Source organism: Meles meles, chromosome 4 (assembly GCF_922984935.1).
Source record: "Meles meles chromosome 4, mMelMel3.1 paternal haplotype, whole genome shotgun sequence".
Classification (NCBI taxonomy): Eukaryota; Metazoa; Chordata; class Mammalia; order Carnivora; family Mustelidae; genus Meles; species Meles meles.
The window spans coordinates 11,208,386-11,225,157 of record NC_060069.1 but is presented as its reverse complement, the minus strand read 5'-3'; the positions used below and the strand labels follow the sequence as shown (position 1 = coordinate 11,225,157).

General features: G+C 44.9%; 1 protein-coding gene across 1 annotated transcript; it reads right to left on the bottom strand.

Annotated features, from left to right (window-relative positions):
• Positions 1 to 4,055: 4,055 nt before the first annotated feature.
• Positions 4,056 to 16,174, bottom strand: EAF1 (ELL associated factor 1). The gene is made up of 6 exons (XM_046002393.1): positions 15,803 to 16,174; positions 13,580 to 13,674; positions 11,587 to 11,723; positions 9,213 to 9,403; positions 7,325 to 7,558; positions 4,056 to 4,328 (listed from the first exon to the last, which is right to left on the bottom strand). The coding sequence occupies exons 1-6, from the start codon at positions 16,170 to 16,172 to the stop codon at positions 4,282 to 4,284; spliced, it is 1,074 nt and encodes a 357-aa protein (XP_045858349.1). The 5' UTR covers positions 16,173 to 16,174; the 3' UTR covers positions 4,056 to 4,281.
• Between the last annotated feature and the right edge of the window lie 598 nt (positions 16,175 to 16,772).

The window sequence follows — 16,772 nt, the reverse complement described above, 5'->3', positions numbered from 1 at the left end:
CCAGACTTGTAAGCAAAATGAATGCTTCTTTTAAGCCACTCAATACTGGGATGCTTTGTTACGTATCACTGTAGAGGCAACAGTTACTCAGGATCCAAGTCCCTTAAGTGTCATTAAATGCCAACTGCCACTTCCCCAGAGAGTCCTGGTTCAAGTCTAACTCCTAGTCCACCTGAGGAAACGGGAGCCAGTTGCAGAACAGGCAGCAGAGGATTCCTAGTCTAGTTCTGTTTTTTTCTTCAAGATTGCATTTATGTATTCGAGAGAGAGGGAGCACAAGCAGGGGGAGCAGCAGAGGGAGAGGGAGAAGGAGACTCCACTGCTAAGCGGCGAGCCCAATGCAGGGCTTGATCCCAGGGCCCTGGGATCATGACCTGAGCCGAAGGCAGACGCTTAACCAACTGAGCCACCCAGGAGCCCCAGCCTAGTTCTCTTAATGCGTAATTATCGTCAGTCCAAGTATTTGGAACACCCATTCAGTGAAAGACCAGAGAATTAAAAGGGTCACTGCCCACCTAGAAGTTTACAGACTACCTGGAGCCAAGACCACAAGACTGATGTAGGCACTGTTGTATGTGGCATGGAAGCAGGAGGCTGGATCACTTCCAGCCTGTGAGCGTCTGTGCGGCTGGATGAGTGGCGTGGCAGGGCAGGTGGAAGGAATCTGGTGAGCTAAAATGACTAGGCGATGTCCAGACGTTCAGTTTAACCCATGCGTGGTTCGCAGGTTCAAAGCTAAGCTGCCTTTCCAGAACAAGTAATGGCCTCAGATGCCATTTGGCTTGCTAAAGACAACCTCTGGTTTTGAACTTCACACCTTTTAAAACTGAGGTGTTTATCCTAATGATCATAAACACCAAATTAAAAAGGAATACATTTAGGTAAGTAGGCATAAGCATAAAGGATTCTTAATAGAACTCGACATTTTTCATTGATTTTCAGTAATAAAATCCACCAAGACATGGAGTGTATTGCTGATCTTTTTTTTTTACTTAAATATAGTGATCTTTAAGAGAATAAACCAAAAAAAAAAAAAAACCTTTACACAGCAAATATTTTACATAAATGTAAACATGCACATCTACTTCATAATTATGCAAAATAAACTTTTAGGCACGAGATTTTTAAAAATCATTAAAAAGTAAGACAACAAACCCAAGACAGATAGGACAGAAGCAACAAAAACACATTTCATAACGCTTCAATTGGTCTTGTCTTCCAACCTAATGGTTAAGGCCTGAGTTTCAGAAATCCTACCTTCCTTGTCAAATGGAAACATCCAACGTGGCTGTACCTAATATACACCCGCATAACAAACTATTATCTTTCAAAACAATGTAATAAATACATCTCTCTCACACACACACACACCCCCCCCCCTACATACACCCTACTTAACCAGCCTCTCAATAAAGATAGCAAGGATTTTGGAATTTTCAAGTTTTCCCACCACTGAAGCACACACATATTAATACCACACACAGAAAACAATGATTCTGCTCTGGAAATAAAGTAGTTAATGAGTGGCATCATCACACCTCTCTAGTTTGTATTACATTTCTCCAAATCACATCTTTACTGTGGCTTGCCATGGCTCCTTGGGTACCTCGGATTTAAGTCTTTATACCTTGCCTAAAGACCCGCGGTATGGTAGAAGTTGTACAGGACAAAGAAAAGGCAATTTGAACAATTCAGTTAGAGACTTCAAAACCAAGAAAATCAGCAGGGATCATTTCCAGCTGTCTCCAAATGCTTGGAATGTTTTCTCCATGTCTACCTTCTGTACTCCACTGGTTGGTTTTCTCTCCCTCCTCCCCACCAGGCTATAAGCATCTGAATGTCTATTCCTGTGGACACCCCAAGGAACAGAGATGAGAAGGACAGTCCCTGCTTTTAAGGAGTGCATAGCAACCAGAGCTCAGGCAAGAGGAAGCTCAGTACGTCCACACAGCACTCTAGCGGGCAGAAACGAACAGAGGAAGAGTCCACGAGGATGGCGTCTCCAGAGCGTCAGGACTGGGGCTTGGCGGGGGAGAGGGGAGGGAGAGATTGAGAAGGCACAGAGGCACAAAGACCAAGTCCAGTGAGGCTGGCATGAGGTTACTCATGAGAAGTAGTCTATGAGGACAAATTCTTGATCTCTGAAAAGAAAAGATTCCTTGTTCTTTTTCTGGTGGGTGAAGCTAGAGGGCCGAGTGAGGGAACCGAGAGGGCTTTGTGCAGAGAACAAAATGGAAACAGGCTAGAGGAGAACCATGCAGTGTGAGACAGGATGGGTGACAGAGGAAAGGGTCTGAAGCCTAGAGAGCTCGAATCACCAAACCCAGTGCCACATGCAAGCATTTCCTATAGAAACAAACATCTTGACCCAACATACCAAAAACCACAATTCTGTCTGTATAAATCAAGACTTTGGGAGAATCAAAAAAGAGAGAGAGAGAGGTTTAGATATTTTTAGTTCAAGTTCCTGGAACCTGCCCCAAGTTGAGCAAGTTAAGAGCTATGAATCAATTCCCATATCCAGTAATAAGTCTCTCAGTCATGACTTTCACCTTCCCTGAGCTGATCATTACCAAGGAATTATAAAACAATTATCAATTCATTATAAATAAATTCCTGCCATTAAACCCACTGAAACCTCATGATGGGTTAAGAACCCACCACAGAGTACTAGTGTGTTACCCTATCATCTGTACTGGGTGGGGTGGTGTGAGGGTGCCGCTGGATGGCGGTGCCAGGCCCACGTCCAGCTCACCCAGAGCCACTGTGTCCATCCAACCGGTGACCCTGTAGGGTGCAACTCTCACCAGAGCCCTCACTGTGAATCATCTACTTCCTGCCCAGGTCCAGACTGCTTCCATCCACTAACAGAGGAAGCAGAGGCCATCTCTGAGTGGAGGAACCCAAGGAAGGAAAATCATTTTTAATGTTCTTGATACCCACTGAACCAAAGTAAATAGAAATTTCTCAGGACCTTCAAATTGTATTCATTCTAATTACAGAAATGGGCTAGTCCATACTAACCACAGGACAATTTATCACACATTCACTCAATATGGAACATTTACTAGTGACCAGTTGCCTGTAAGATTCACATGGAAACCGCACATGGCAAAAAGGCAATCTTGTGGCTTTCTTGTATCAAAAATACAGATCAGTCGGGGAGTCAGGCACAAACCGTGGTAGAAAAGCATGAACAGAAATGTCTTCTCAAAGAATGTGCTCATTTCACATTGCAGAACTGCTTCCTATCTAGATTCCGGTTTTTGAAAACCTGCGGCTGGTTCTTTTGTTCGGAAAGGTTCCTTCAGTACACCTCTCTTCCACTCCTACCTCCCCCTACTAGAATGCACTGAATAAAGAACCCTCAGTATGGGTCTACATGGAACTAAGAGCCTCCATCTGACTGTACCTTGAGTGTCAGCATAGTGGCTGATAGTTTAACCTGCTCACCCAGCCTCATGGAGTTAGGGACTTTCTGGGTCAGAATCTGAGTCAGAAGTACCCAACACTTTTTTGTCTTTTGGAATCCAATAAAAGCTCCAATGTACAACTATCAGTATCAAGTATAATAATCTCCAGTTCCAATAAATGAGATTCAAGGGAGGAAGCAGCAGGGAAAGCCTGGACTGGGGGCACGAGACCGGCCATAGCCAACCGTGGGCTTCTCTTTCCTTATTTGTAAATGAGGGGGTTGAACTAGCAGAGCTCCAGGGTCCTGGCCGGCGGATGCTCTAGGACTCTCTCTTGAAGTCTGTTTCTACACAGCTTATCAGGTTGGGGCCCACAAAACTTCCTTACCACTTTTCTCAACAGTGTAAAGTGGTTTTAACATACCTCAGTGCTGCAGTTTGAGGTTTCCCTCCCTCTCCTACCCCTCAAAGACCAGGTTTCATTTCACTGGTGCAAACTACTTGGCCAAACGGATGGCTGCTGAGGTTTAAAACGGAATCACTGGCCTGGTAGAGATAAAGGCCTTTGAGTAACCTAGACCAGGGCGCATTGGTCTGTTGTCCATGAACAGTGTTAATCAAATAGAAATATAATTCTGTTAGTTCTTCCACAGTTCTACTTTGCAACACGAGATTGTTCAGAAATTATACGAGAAAATCACCCACCACCACTAAGTTAAAGACTTGAATCTCTGAGACCTCCAGAGCCTCAAACTCCTACACAGTCACTGATCCACAGCATGTCCCTCTCAGCACGGGGCTCTGTGCGAGCGCAGCCGGGTCCAGCAGCACATCTGTGCACGAGAAGCTGATTTCGAAAGAGCCGACTCTAGTCATCACTGTCACTGCCAGACTCACTCAACTGCAAGTCATTTCCTAGAAAAAGAAAACAGAATCACACCAAAAGTACACAATTTCAAAAGGACTTCCCCACAGTTCTTTGTTTGACTGCCTTGGTTATCACACTACAGTAAAACCAGGCCAATTCCACTTAATTAGGGAGGAAAATCAATTTGGCTCAGTGACAAAACTGATGCAATCAACGCTTTTAAAGAAATGCCATTCTTGGGAGCTGCAAACCACAGCGATGCTGCTTACTGGGATAGAACAGGCCAGGCGCAGGCCCGACAGCTTTTAAATGTGTTAATAAATAGCAGGCCAAGCATTTATAAATAACTGATTCACCATCTAGAATTGTCCATATTAAGTTGCTTTATAAAAGCTAAAATAACATGGATTTAGGCTTCCTGGTAAGGAAGCTGAATACTGTTTATACCAGGAACATGCTAATCCAGGATCCCCTCTGGGACACCTCTGCCCAGGATATTCACGTTACTTTAAACCTCAACTCAACTAATGAGCTTTCGTAAAGGCCCTGATCTTTGTTTAGTGTGCCAAATTTAGGTTTTAGGAGTGAAGAACAGAAGTACTCCACATTTCAGTCTCAGATGATAATAAGAGTTAACAGGACCCCAGCTGACACCACAAAAGTGAACTACGACAAGAGCTAGGCCAGCTCTTCTCAAAGTCTGCTCTGAGGACCTGGGGACCTTTCCGGAGGGTACTTTCTTTTCTACTCCATGCCTGGGTGATGCCTGATTTTCTTCACCTACATCAAGCTGAACAACTTATGGCAATAGACTGAATGCAGAAATGGGTGTAGAATCCGGCTTTCTACTAAGCCCGACGTTAGAGCTGTGATATTGTAAAGCAATGTTACTCTTCTTACTAAATATTTTCTGATTAGAAAATTTGTTCTTCATAAAAATGTTACTTTTATTACCATGTGATGGTTATTATTGTTACTTTAAATGAATTACTGAAATATTTTAAATGTTTCTCAATCATAATTTCTAATATGGTAAATATTGATAGATCTAAGCCACAGACACAAAAGCCCTTTGGGGTCCTCAATAACTTCTAGAATTAAGAGGTCTGAGACCCAAGAGTGTGACAACTAATGTTCTAAACTTAAGGAAGTCAGTGTAGGCCTGGCAGCCACTCTTGTCAGCTAAGCTGAGCGCAACTGCTTACACAGTAAGATGTGGTGTATTTAACAGGTCAGTGTAAATGGAACTGAAAATCTAGTTTTGAAATTGCTTATGTAATTGATTTGATTCAGGTTCAAATTGATCCATTTATTTACTTTTGAGAAGAGAAAATATAACTTAGGTTACTACTCAGAAAAACAATATTATAATGACTCTATGTATTTTTATATCAGGGTTAGCAAATTTGCATTATTTACTGTGATTTTAGGGTTTATAAGTTGGTTCCAGTTGACAATCCTGGTTTAAATAACCCTAGTATTTTACTGTCTATGAGATATGCCAACTTAAGGAACTGCTATTTGAAGAATGAAGAACAGGGTAACTTGGAGCCATAAAGAACTAAAAGGATTTTAAGGCACTGGTAGGCAGGTAACACCCACGGCGCCATTTTTTTTGCTCTTTCTTTCTAAAAGGAAAGGGTAATTTAGCATTAACTGGGCAAAATTAAGAACTGATTTAAAGCCACAGTAGCTGTCTGGTACTTTTCCACTGTGAACACCAAACTCCCGATGTGAAACTCATCGTTCTCCCAAGCCAACTGAGAAGAGCACCAAAGCACACCCTGATAACTAGAATGTAGGCCCACAGAACGGGAGAGTAGACAGGATCCTTCACTGGTAACCTAAGAGTGCTGGACTCACTCAAGGAGAAAAGCAGGGCCTTGAGTAGTGTTTCTCTGGTGGGGGTGGTTTTGTCCCCCAGAGGACATCTGGAAATGTCTTGAGATATTCTGGGTTGATACAACTGGGGCAGAAGGGAGGAAGAAAAATAGTGGGTAGAGGCCAGGAATGCTCTTAGCCATCCTGCAATACATATGATTGCCCCTCCCCAAACAAAGATTTCTCTGGCCCACATCTCTAGTGCTGACATTGAGAAGTACCTTTCCCTGGTCCATAGTAGCAGGGTTAACTAAGTTAGCTTCCCCACTATTGCCTCCAGACCTTCCAGCCTCCTCCAAGGCAGTCATGCCAGGTGAGAGCATTCATTAGGATTCTGGAGAGAGGGGGGCATAAGGAAGCAGCACCCGCCCCACGTTCAGTAAAAGAAATTTGTGTTTGTTCTTGTTTTGCTCTTCTTTACTTTAGTACCAACTACACTGAGAGCCACCCAGACACTGCAATGCCCCTTCCTCTCCTTTTTGCCAATGGCTGGTTCGTTTCCAAATACATCCTAATGGCTCGGGTTCCCAAGTCTGTGGGCTGTGGGCCACCAGTCTGGAAAACTGGGTTCTCGGGACTGTACAAAGATCTGGAGGCCGAATTTAGGGGGCAGTATGGTGGTAGGCAGCACCCCAAAAGCCTGGCAAATGCAAAAATATAGAGCCAAGATGTTCATGTTTCAGCAATTTCCAGACTTCACAAGACCTTATTTGTGCCAGTGGGGGAAAAAAGAGAAAAACAGACTTCTTAGTTTTGTACTTCCCTTTTTTTAACTCTTTGATAACTTACTCCTTTCTGCTCCAAATTTTCTTTTTTTTTTTTTTTTAAATTTTATTTATTTATTTGATAGACAGAGATTGCAACTAGTCAGAGAGGCAGGCAGGGAGAGAGAGGAGGAAGCAGGCTCCCTGCTGAGCAGAGAGCCGATGAGGGGCTTGATCCCAGGACCCTGGGATCATGACCTGAGCTGAAGGCAGAGGCTTAACCCACTGAGCCACCCAGGCGCCACACGCTCCAAATTTTCTTTGTCGGGATCCTTTCTTACACCTTAAATCTCTTCTGGTGTATAGACTCGGATGTGAGATAAACAAAAGCCACACCTCTGGCCTGACATGCGCCACTCCCACCGCCCCAAAGCCAGAAAAAGGGAGCACACACTTACTGAGTGTGTTCATGAGTTGGCTGCTGCCTTGTGGCCGGCTGGTTCCATTGGCGACGGCCGGCCTGATGTTGTAGGGCTGCTGGTGTGCAGGCTGCAGGGGGGATGCCGGGCCATTGTCCTCACCCCCACTGCTGGAGCTGTCGTCATCACTTCCTGACGAGCTCTCCGAGTCTGAGGAACTGCTCCCGCTGCTGCTGCTCATCTGCTCAATAATGTCAACTTCGGCCCTCAGCTCTGGAATAAAATGACATGACCCGGGTGAGCACAGCAACCCCTCTCAAGGCCACACATGGAACCTTCTGTAAACAAGTAAAGTGGCAAGACCAACAGCAACGAGGAATCACTTAAAACCCCTGCTTCCTAATTTCCTAAAAACGTACAAACAAAATGACTAAAACCAAAACCAACAAAATAAAACTCTGTCTTCAGAGAGACAATGGAAACATAAACTTCACCCCAAATAACCAAACAGAAAACCGTTTCAGATAATGGCTGTTCTGTGTAAGAAATGAATCAAGTCTATTTGCCTTATCTACTTAAAAAAAAGATGGTGAATTATGGGATTAAACACCAAGTAAGAAAAATATTATGCTAAGGGGTTGAAAAATATTTGATTAGGCACTGGAACATCTGGATGCTTGTTTTGGGGATCTACTTCTAACCAGCAATGAAACCTAGGTGGTAGTCAATGAATTTTCCGAGACACTGAAAAAAATGGAAGGCCAGAGCAGGCAGCCTCTGAAGTCCTTTTCAGCTTTCTCGGCCCTCCAAGAAACCCAGGCGGGCAGGGGTAACCACGGTAACTGATGGAAAATTGGGAAACGACATTCTTCCTCTGCACTCTTTCTATACTTTCCCCATAGCCAAGCCCGTCTGGTACTACATTTTCTACCAATGAAAAGCAGGGAAGGAAAAACACGTTTCCCTTCCAGTGTCGCTGAGTACGTTAAGGATACATCATAGGATACATTAAGATGCCAGATTTTCCTGTCCAAACATACCATGTGGTTTTAAACAAGTGTGGTTCCTTTAGGCATAACTGGCAATAACCAACCACTCATAGTCCAATTCCTGTTCAGCTAAAGTGAAAACTTTGATAAGCAGCATGAGGAAAACAAAAACAGCAGCTTAACGAATGTGCACTGCACAGAGAATGATTCTGCTTACTACGAGAACTTCTACAAGGTAGAAAAGGGAAGCTTCTCAAGGACAACTCTTTATCTTTCCCTGTTTACCACTACTACAGACTTACTTCTGCTTCACAGAACTTTACAAATCTGGAATACGATACTTAGTCTCATAACTTCCTAAAGAGTGTGGACAATTAAAACCACCCATTCACTGTATGGGGAGAAAGCCAAGGTGATCCTGGCCTGGGGTCTAACTGGAGAGAGCCTGACCAGATCTCCAGGTCTTTCTAGGCTGTGTCCATTTCCAGGTCCCCATGGCACTTTCATGTTCACATGCTTTGTGTTAGTACAAAGCATTGGTCCTGGTATTTTCAATTGTTCTTCTGACCTAGACACTGTACTAACATTGACGGACCTGGTTTTCACTCTAACACCTTGGAATTCTCTTCTCCCAAAGCTTTAAAGGCATGTTGTATAGACCTTCAGGGGGCAGTCATGCTTGTTTACATCCTGGATCTCTAAGCAGAAAGCTGCAAAGACAGCCACAACTCCAGTCACTATTTCTGGACTCCCCCTTAATCCAGTGAGGCAAGTGGCAAGAGCCCCTACCTGCATCACCTCTGGAATGGTGAATTCTGCAGAAATTTCAATGGCAGAAAGTACCCATGGCGTCATGTCAATACAAGAGCTTGCGACCGCCACAAAAACACCGAAGTCCCTCTCCAAGTTGCTATTGTTTGCCAGAAAATGCTGCTTACCTCTTTTGATGTCATCCAGCTGGGGTTCAGGAGAGGGGTTATCTTTCAAGGGTGAAGTCTTGGGTCCAACCGGAGGCTTTGTCGGAGCTCTGAATGGCATAGGCGGTGGCGGCGGTGGTGGCTGTGGGGGCTGCGGGGGCCGAGTGGGCTGCTGTTCCATGCGAGCCTGGATTTTACTGCTCCCCTCGGCTCTGAAGTGAGACATCCATGAGAGAGCCTCCATTAAATTCTCAAATCTGTTCGGGGGACCAAGTGCCCATAGGTCTCTGCACATCCCTGTGCTCTTTAAAGACTACTTCAAGACACTGACGTTTGTCATGTTCTCACGTGAGCCACCCGTTCAACAACTGCCTACTGACTCCAGTCCCGCACTCTGCACCAGACACACAGAGTCGAACCAAACAGACGGGCACTCCTCACGGGGCTCCCGTTTAGTATGTAGGACACAATGGGATTATGAGAACTCATCGACAACAAGATTATTTATTTGACCTGTGGACAATATAAAGTTACAGTCACAAGTATATGCGTTACTAAGTAAAACCAGCTCTTGAAATACTGGCTAGTTTGCACATTTTTGCATGACCTATTACTGCTTGCTCATCTTGTCACATGCCAGCTCTTGCGGGCAGACACAGGCAAAGCATTCCACCCCAAACGGAGAATGTTTTATTCATTAACAATTTCTTTTGTAAATGGACTAGCCCAGCAAACTTTGGGCTTTTGAACTTTGGTGTGCACACAAATCACCTGGGGAGCTCATTAAAATGCAGATTCTGACTCAGCAAGTCCTGAAATTCTACACTTTACAAAAGCATCCAAAGGGTGCCAGGCTGGCTCAGGTCACATCCCAGGACTGGGATAGAGTGGGGCTCAGCGGGAAGTCGGCTTCTCTCTCCCTCTGCTCCTCCCCCTGCTTGTGCTCTCTCAAATAAAATCTTTAAAAAATTAAAAAATGAAAAAGCACCCACGTGATAAAATGCTGCTAGTCCACAGATGACAATGAGTAGTGAGAGACACGTGCACCACCATCAGCTTTTGGAGGGTAACGGTGGCACCGGTTGGGGGAAGTAATTAACAAATATATCCCCCGCGGGAGAGGAGCAGGAGCTTGGAAGCAGCATGCCTAGGGCAAGGCTCAGCTCTGGTGCTGACTCCATGGAAGTCACAAGCTCACTAGTAATCAGTCTCTTCATCTGTGTGCTTTTTTTTTTTTTTTTAAGGGTAACAACAGGGGTGCCTGGGTGGCTCAGTGAGTTAAGCAGCTGCCTTCGGCTCAGGTCATGATCTCAGGGTCCTGGGATCAAGCCCTACATCTGGCTCTCTGCTCAGCTGGAAGCCTGCTTCCCCGCCCTCACCACCCCCCCCACTGGCCCTCTCTGCCAAATAAATAAATTAAATAAAAAAGAAGTGCTATATTTTTTTTTTTAAAAAGGGTAATAATAGCATCTTCCTAAAAGTTATGTGTAAAGTTATGGAGGATAACGCATGAAAGCATTTGGCATAGCATTCAGCAGGTGATAATCCCTCAATAAACAGTAGCTACTTTCTTGTGTAATGAGTACAGAAAAACGGCTTGAAAAAGCATAAACAGAAAAACATCAATGAGGCTGTAGTTCACGCGAAGATTTCTAAATCTTAGAGTCCATTCTAAGATTTCATGACTCTTAAAATAACTGCTGTATCACAATGTGAAAAATAGAACCACTGGGAATGGTTCTATTTTTCGGAATAAGTTTCGACTTTAAAATCTACTTGGCTTCATATTAGACATGTAATACCTGTTTAAGTTTTAAAAGAGCTCGCTACTCAAAGAAAAAAAAAATAGGCAAAACTTTATTTTGGTATTATAAATACCTCAGATGCATCTTGTGAAAAAAAAATTTTTTTTCTTAAATGTTTTTATTTATTTGACAGAGAGACAGAGAGCCCCAACATGGGGCTCCATCCCACTGGGATCATGACCTGAGCCAAAGGCAGCCGTTTAACTAAGCCACCCGGGTGCCTCTAATGTTTTCAATTTGAGAAAGGGATATCACTCTATGATTCTTTCATAATTACAAGCCTAGGCGTTTAAGTCTTATCCCATTAGGCGGTATTATATCAACTATCATGAGATTAAGAAAGTGGATTTAATTGTAAAATACATCTTTTTCCCCAGTGGCTTCCATGTTTCAGGTCTTGAAAGAATCATTTCTTTTTACTGCACCTGAGGAAGTGTATTTCACTGACTTGTCAAGAAGACCGAAGTAGAGCTGTTGAGATTATCAACAGGACACTGAGTGCCCAGCGCTCACCTCCTTTTCAAATAAACTGATGGATAATGCAAAGATACAGAAACCCTGTATCAGCCTGTATCTGGTTATTCACATACCTTGTCTTCTTGACCTGAATGCTACTACTGAGTTTCTCCAGCACATATTCACCAGTGTCATGATTAATGATAAGCACGCAGTCTTTCTGATAAGGCCGTTTGTTCCCCTTGAACACAGTCATTGGTGGTGTAGATCCCTAAATGCCACAAAAGGGTAAGACAATCAATCCAGAACCAGTTACATATTTACAAATGACTACCTCATCAAATCTTTTATCAGAGCTACTCAAATAGAACAGACTAAACAGATTTCTATTTTAATTCCTCTGGCTTTCTAAGCAAAAAGAAAAGGGAAATAATAATAGAGCAAGAATCTGTTACTGTGCAACTGCTTCTCAGTAATCGAGAAAGGTAGTAAAAATTTGCAAAGTTACTATACACTTTTCTAAGGACTGAAGGTATGTTACAAATAAAGGCAAGATGTGAACTGATAAAAACAGATTAGCCATTCCTCAATATTAAACTGAGTAGAACTTTCACTATGAAAGTAAAACCAGTAAGTGATCTCTGTATTTCCTTATAATTTCAGAGTCTGAGGCTTCCCCTCAGGCCAAGTAACCAACAGAGCATTCTCTAAGGACAGCTTATTATTCTGCCTGGCTCAGAGTAAGTACATTAGGCTACCCACCTCCCTAAGCCCTTCAACTGCTACCCTGTTGCTCTGAGACCAAAAGATAAAATCTTTAAACCAGACACCTGGCCCTCCTGCCTCATCCTGGACCACTCAGCCCTTAGCTCTGTGGAATCCAGAGCAGAAGGAGGCTGGCCTCTCTCCGATTCTCAAGCTCTTTCTCACAGGGCTTTAATGAGGCTTCTGCCCACATCCTGCCCCTTCTTCTCGTTCAATTACTCAACCTTCAAATCTACTCAAAGGTCATTTCCTTAGAGAAACCTTCCCTGATTTTCTGCTGTTTTTTTATATTTAATTCTAGACCATAAGCTCCCCAAGGGCAAGAAAAGTACTTATGTTGCTTAAGACTGTATTTCGGTGCTTAGTAATGGGCCAGCACACAGTAAGTGCTCAATTAATATCTGGCATAAATAAAAATTAATATTTGACAACTATAGGATTTAATCTCTTATATAGAACAAAAGACTGCTTGGCTCTGTGACTCGCTATTCATAGGGTAAAAACTTAGAGACGGAAGGGACCTTAGAGACCATTTATCTAACCTCTTCATTTTACATTTGGCAAACGAAGATCCAAAGGGAGATGATGTAAGCTGCCAAAGGCAACAAGTAACAAAACAGCAGTTGGAACTGGCAAACAAGTAATCGTTCCTCCACGTGAAGCTTCTTGTCCAGAGCCTTTTCATTCTATCACTGGTTACCAAGACCTTATTATGTTCCAACACCAGACTGTGACATGCAGTGACATATGTTCATTGAGAGTATTTTGTTTGATCCGTCAGGCTTTCTGATTACAGTGTTGCCTTGGGCAAAGCTTCAAACAAATCTCTCTGCAAGGGATCTCAACTTAGCTTTTAACTGGGTTCCTCATCCCTAAATGAGCTGACTGCTCTATTATTCTGGTTCTTGCTTGAAACCTTCGGCCTGGACTTCACCTTTTGCCAGATATTTGAAGTATGTCAATCCTGTTCCTGCCTGCCTTAACTCCTGGCTTGCCTGTGCCATACTCCTAAACTGGTGTCGATATAAATCAACACAGCATCTAGGGCTTTGCTCTTTGGGAAACAAAACAAAACAAACAAAAAAAAAAAACTATGCAGATCTAAAAGAGGAGTCAGGGATCCAGAGAGGAACATCATCTACTTTGTAGCAAATGGGAGAAAAGGGAACTTGGGGAAAATGGCAGAGAATCATTTTTACTTACGCACCTGGGAAGCAAGAATTCCACCAAACCCCACCCCCAAAATCCCTTCTCCCCTTACGTTGGAACTTAGAAATCTCAAGGTTTTCACATAGTAAGCAATTCAATCGGCAATACGTAGAATATGAGGATTCACTGTGATTCCACAGTGCATAAACTTACAGGGATATGTGGCAGTGTAATTGTGACTTCATCCCCTTTGCCAACCTGAAGCTCTCCTTCACAAGAAGTATCTATAGATGCTGGTTTAAAGTCATCTAAAGGGAAAAGCAAAAGAGCATTTATCCACCAAGTTACTTATACTAAGCCTCCTGGGCATTCTTATTTAAAAAGTTAAATATTTTTGTTACTCCACATAAATGGAAAATACAAATTTAGAATTAAAAAAAAAACAAACCTATTTCACTGTGGAAAACTCCACATATACAAAAATGAAAGAACAGTACAATGAGCCCCTGTGTACTCTCACCCGGCCTCAATAATTACCAACTCAGGGACAATCTTGTTTATCTATACCTCCCACATACTTTTCCTCCCATCCCCATTGGATTGTTTTGAAGAATAAAAAAGCTAGAATTCATATACCCATTAAGCAAAGATACTCCCTTCTCCCAAGAGATAGATGAAAATTAATGCCTGATTATCCATAAGGTGTTTTATCAGGGTTGTATACAGGATCAAAAGTAACAGCATATTAAGAAAACTCTGCTCCGGGGCGCCTGGGTGGCTCAGTGGATTAAGCCGCTGCCTTCGGCTCAGGTCATGATCTTGGGGTCCTGGGATCGAGCCCCACATCGGGTTCTCTGCTCCGCAGGGAGCCTGCTTCCTCCTCTCTCTCTGCCTGCCTCTCTGCCTGCTTGTGATCTCTCTCTCTGTCAAATAAATAAATAAAATCTTTTAAAAATAATAATAAAAAAATTTAAAAAAATAAAAAAAAAAGAAGACTCTGCTCCTGTTAAACCCTGTATAAAACATGAAAGGTCACGGTATGACATAAGCTGATTTCATTTTGCATAGAAACGCAAAAATTAGGACTTGCCACACTCAAGTTCCTAGCTTTAACAAAAATGCTCTTGTGAAAGTACAGAGCAGAACCATACCGCCAAAGGTTAATCTTGCCCATCTCTCTCAGCTGCTGCTGAAGTACAGCATGAATGGCCATCTTACTCCATTTTGACATACACTAGCCTCAGACTGCAGGTCAGGTCCTTATGTGAAGTGTCCCAAATTCCACACTGCCCCTCACACTACTAAACCATCAACTTAGGAAACTGCTCAGGAAATGATGCTCTTATCATAATCCCAATATCCTCCCTCTGAAAGAGCCGATCTGCTGTCAGTAGGAGACACGGTAATGATATGGCAGGTGACCACAGAAAGATGGAACTTCATTATCTAACACGCCCTCTTCCAATGTACTGAGTCACGTTTATTAGTTCCTTAGACAATAACAAGTCTTTGCCAGCATTAGCACTACCAAGACGGGAAACCAGGAGCCTGTGAATCACACAGGGAAGCTCAGTCAGCCAAACTTTACCCAGGACGTAGACATGCCCTCCCTCAACACACAGAGTCTGTAATCATGTAGAAAAGGAAGGTCCAGCATAATAACTATCTGGCCATTCTTTATGCCTCCTCTCTCTGCTTCCAAACATAGCTCAAGCTTTAACTTAGTCCAAGCTCAGGAATTCTAATTTTATTCTCCACCCACATGGGACTTGGAGCTGAGTTAAAGTCTGGGTAGTAGAGGTGACCTCAAAAGACAAAAAACAGAGTCAAACGAGGCACGGAAACCTGGAAGGGAAAGCCTCTGATGGAACGCACAGCGGAGGCGAATTCTTTGGCTGCGGAGGGGAGTAAGCGCAAACTTAAATGACCAGAACAAAGACGAAGGAGGAAGAAGACTAAGGAAGACATGGAAGAAGAGAGTGGAATAGGAGGGAGTCGATGAGGCTCACAAGCAAACGGGAAAGACTCCTTTAAAAGTGGAGGACCCTGTAGGATCATCAGAAAGGGGGATGGCTCAGAGGGAGAGCTGGAGTCTGACGTGGTGTCACAGCATTTCGGTAATAAAGAGGGTTAAGTTTCGTATAAGGAAGGGCTGGGTGGGCGGACGAAAAAGACGGGGCGAATAGTCTTCGGAAGAAGTACGTGGGACCACAAGACAGAAGAACAGTAGGGGGTGGCGAAAGGTTTGGTCGGGAGTGCGTTGGAAAAGGTGGGGGGAGGGGCGGCGATCAAGGTCCTGGACGACCTGGGGTTGGAGAGAAGGGAGCTGACGTAGGCAGGGGTTCCTGGACTTCGGAGGGCCGAGGGCAGAGGAAGGAGTCGGGCTGGCTAGAGGAGGGCGCAGGCCGAAGGGAACAGAGGGGAGCACGGGCTTACAGCGAATGGTGTGGAAAGAGGCCCGCGGCCGCTTCTCGAAGCTCTCTCCGAGTCGCAAGCAGTGCTCCTCGCGATCCAGCAGCGGGTTCACGGTCCCGTTCATGGCCCCGCACGAACCTCGCGCCCGGACCGGCACTCTTCTGGCGCGGCCGCGGCCAGAGCTTCCCGCGCCAACGTCTGGGGGAAAGACGCTACCCGGACTGCGATCCGCTGCGCACTGCGAGCCCAGCCGGCGCCCACTCGGGGCCGGAAGCAGATCCTCCTGTCGGCGCCGGGTTTGGGGAGGACGGCGCGGAAGCAGGGCCGCGGGACTTCCGGCGTCGGGGAGGGACCTCTGGCTTCGTGGCGGAAGTGGCGGGGGCGGTGCCATGGCAAAGCGTTCCGCCGGGAGAGGTCTTCGAGGCGGGTTTGTCCCCGCGCCGCGGCTTCCCCACTCGGCTTCCGAGGCCGGGGCCGGGCTGAGGGCTGAGTGTGTCCGGTCCTGCTCGTCCAGGTGAATGTAAGAACTGATGACGGTGAGCCCGAGCGCGGCGAACTAGTTGAACACGGGTCTGAGAGCCAGGGTGGCCGGCTCTGCGCGGGCCCTGGCAGCCGGGGCCGCCTCGTTTCTCCCGAGCGCCCTGAGCCCGAAGGATCGTGCCCTGCGCGTCATTGGCCTCTTCTCCTTCACGCATTAATGGAGAAGCAAGAGCCTCAGTCCCTGGGAAGAGACGCCCACTCTGGTTCGTGAGACAGCTCCTTGGGAGTGCGATCAGAGACGCAGGTCGCCGGGCTTAGCTCCTAATTCCCCTCCTCCCCACCCCCACCCCCCCAAGTGAGTGTCTGATTCTTGGGAAACGATGACCCCGCTTGACCACCCATCCCCAGATCTGGAAGCTCTCGTGGTTTTAAGTCGCCCCTTTCACGGGCCCCGAAAATAGATGCGTTTTCTCCCCAAGGTTTCTCAGTCAATTCTTGGGCGTGTCTTTTT

Coding starts and splice junctions, on each gene's coding strand:
- EAF1 (XM_046002393.1), bottom strand. CDS start 16,172: ATGGCACCGCCCCCGCCACTTCCGCCACGAAGCCAGAGGTCCCTCCCC. Junction 11,724..13,579: donor TTACACTGCCACATATCCCT/GTAAGTTTATGC, acceptor TGTGGCATTTAG/GGATCTACACCACCAATGAC. Junction 4,329..7,324: donor CCAACTCATGAACACACTCA/GTAAGTGTGTGC, acceptor TTCTTTTTCTAG/GAAATGACTTGCAGTTGAGT.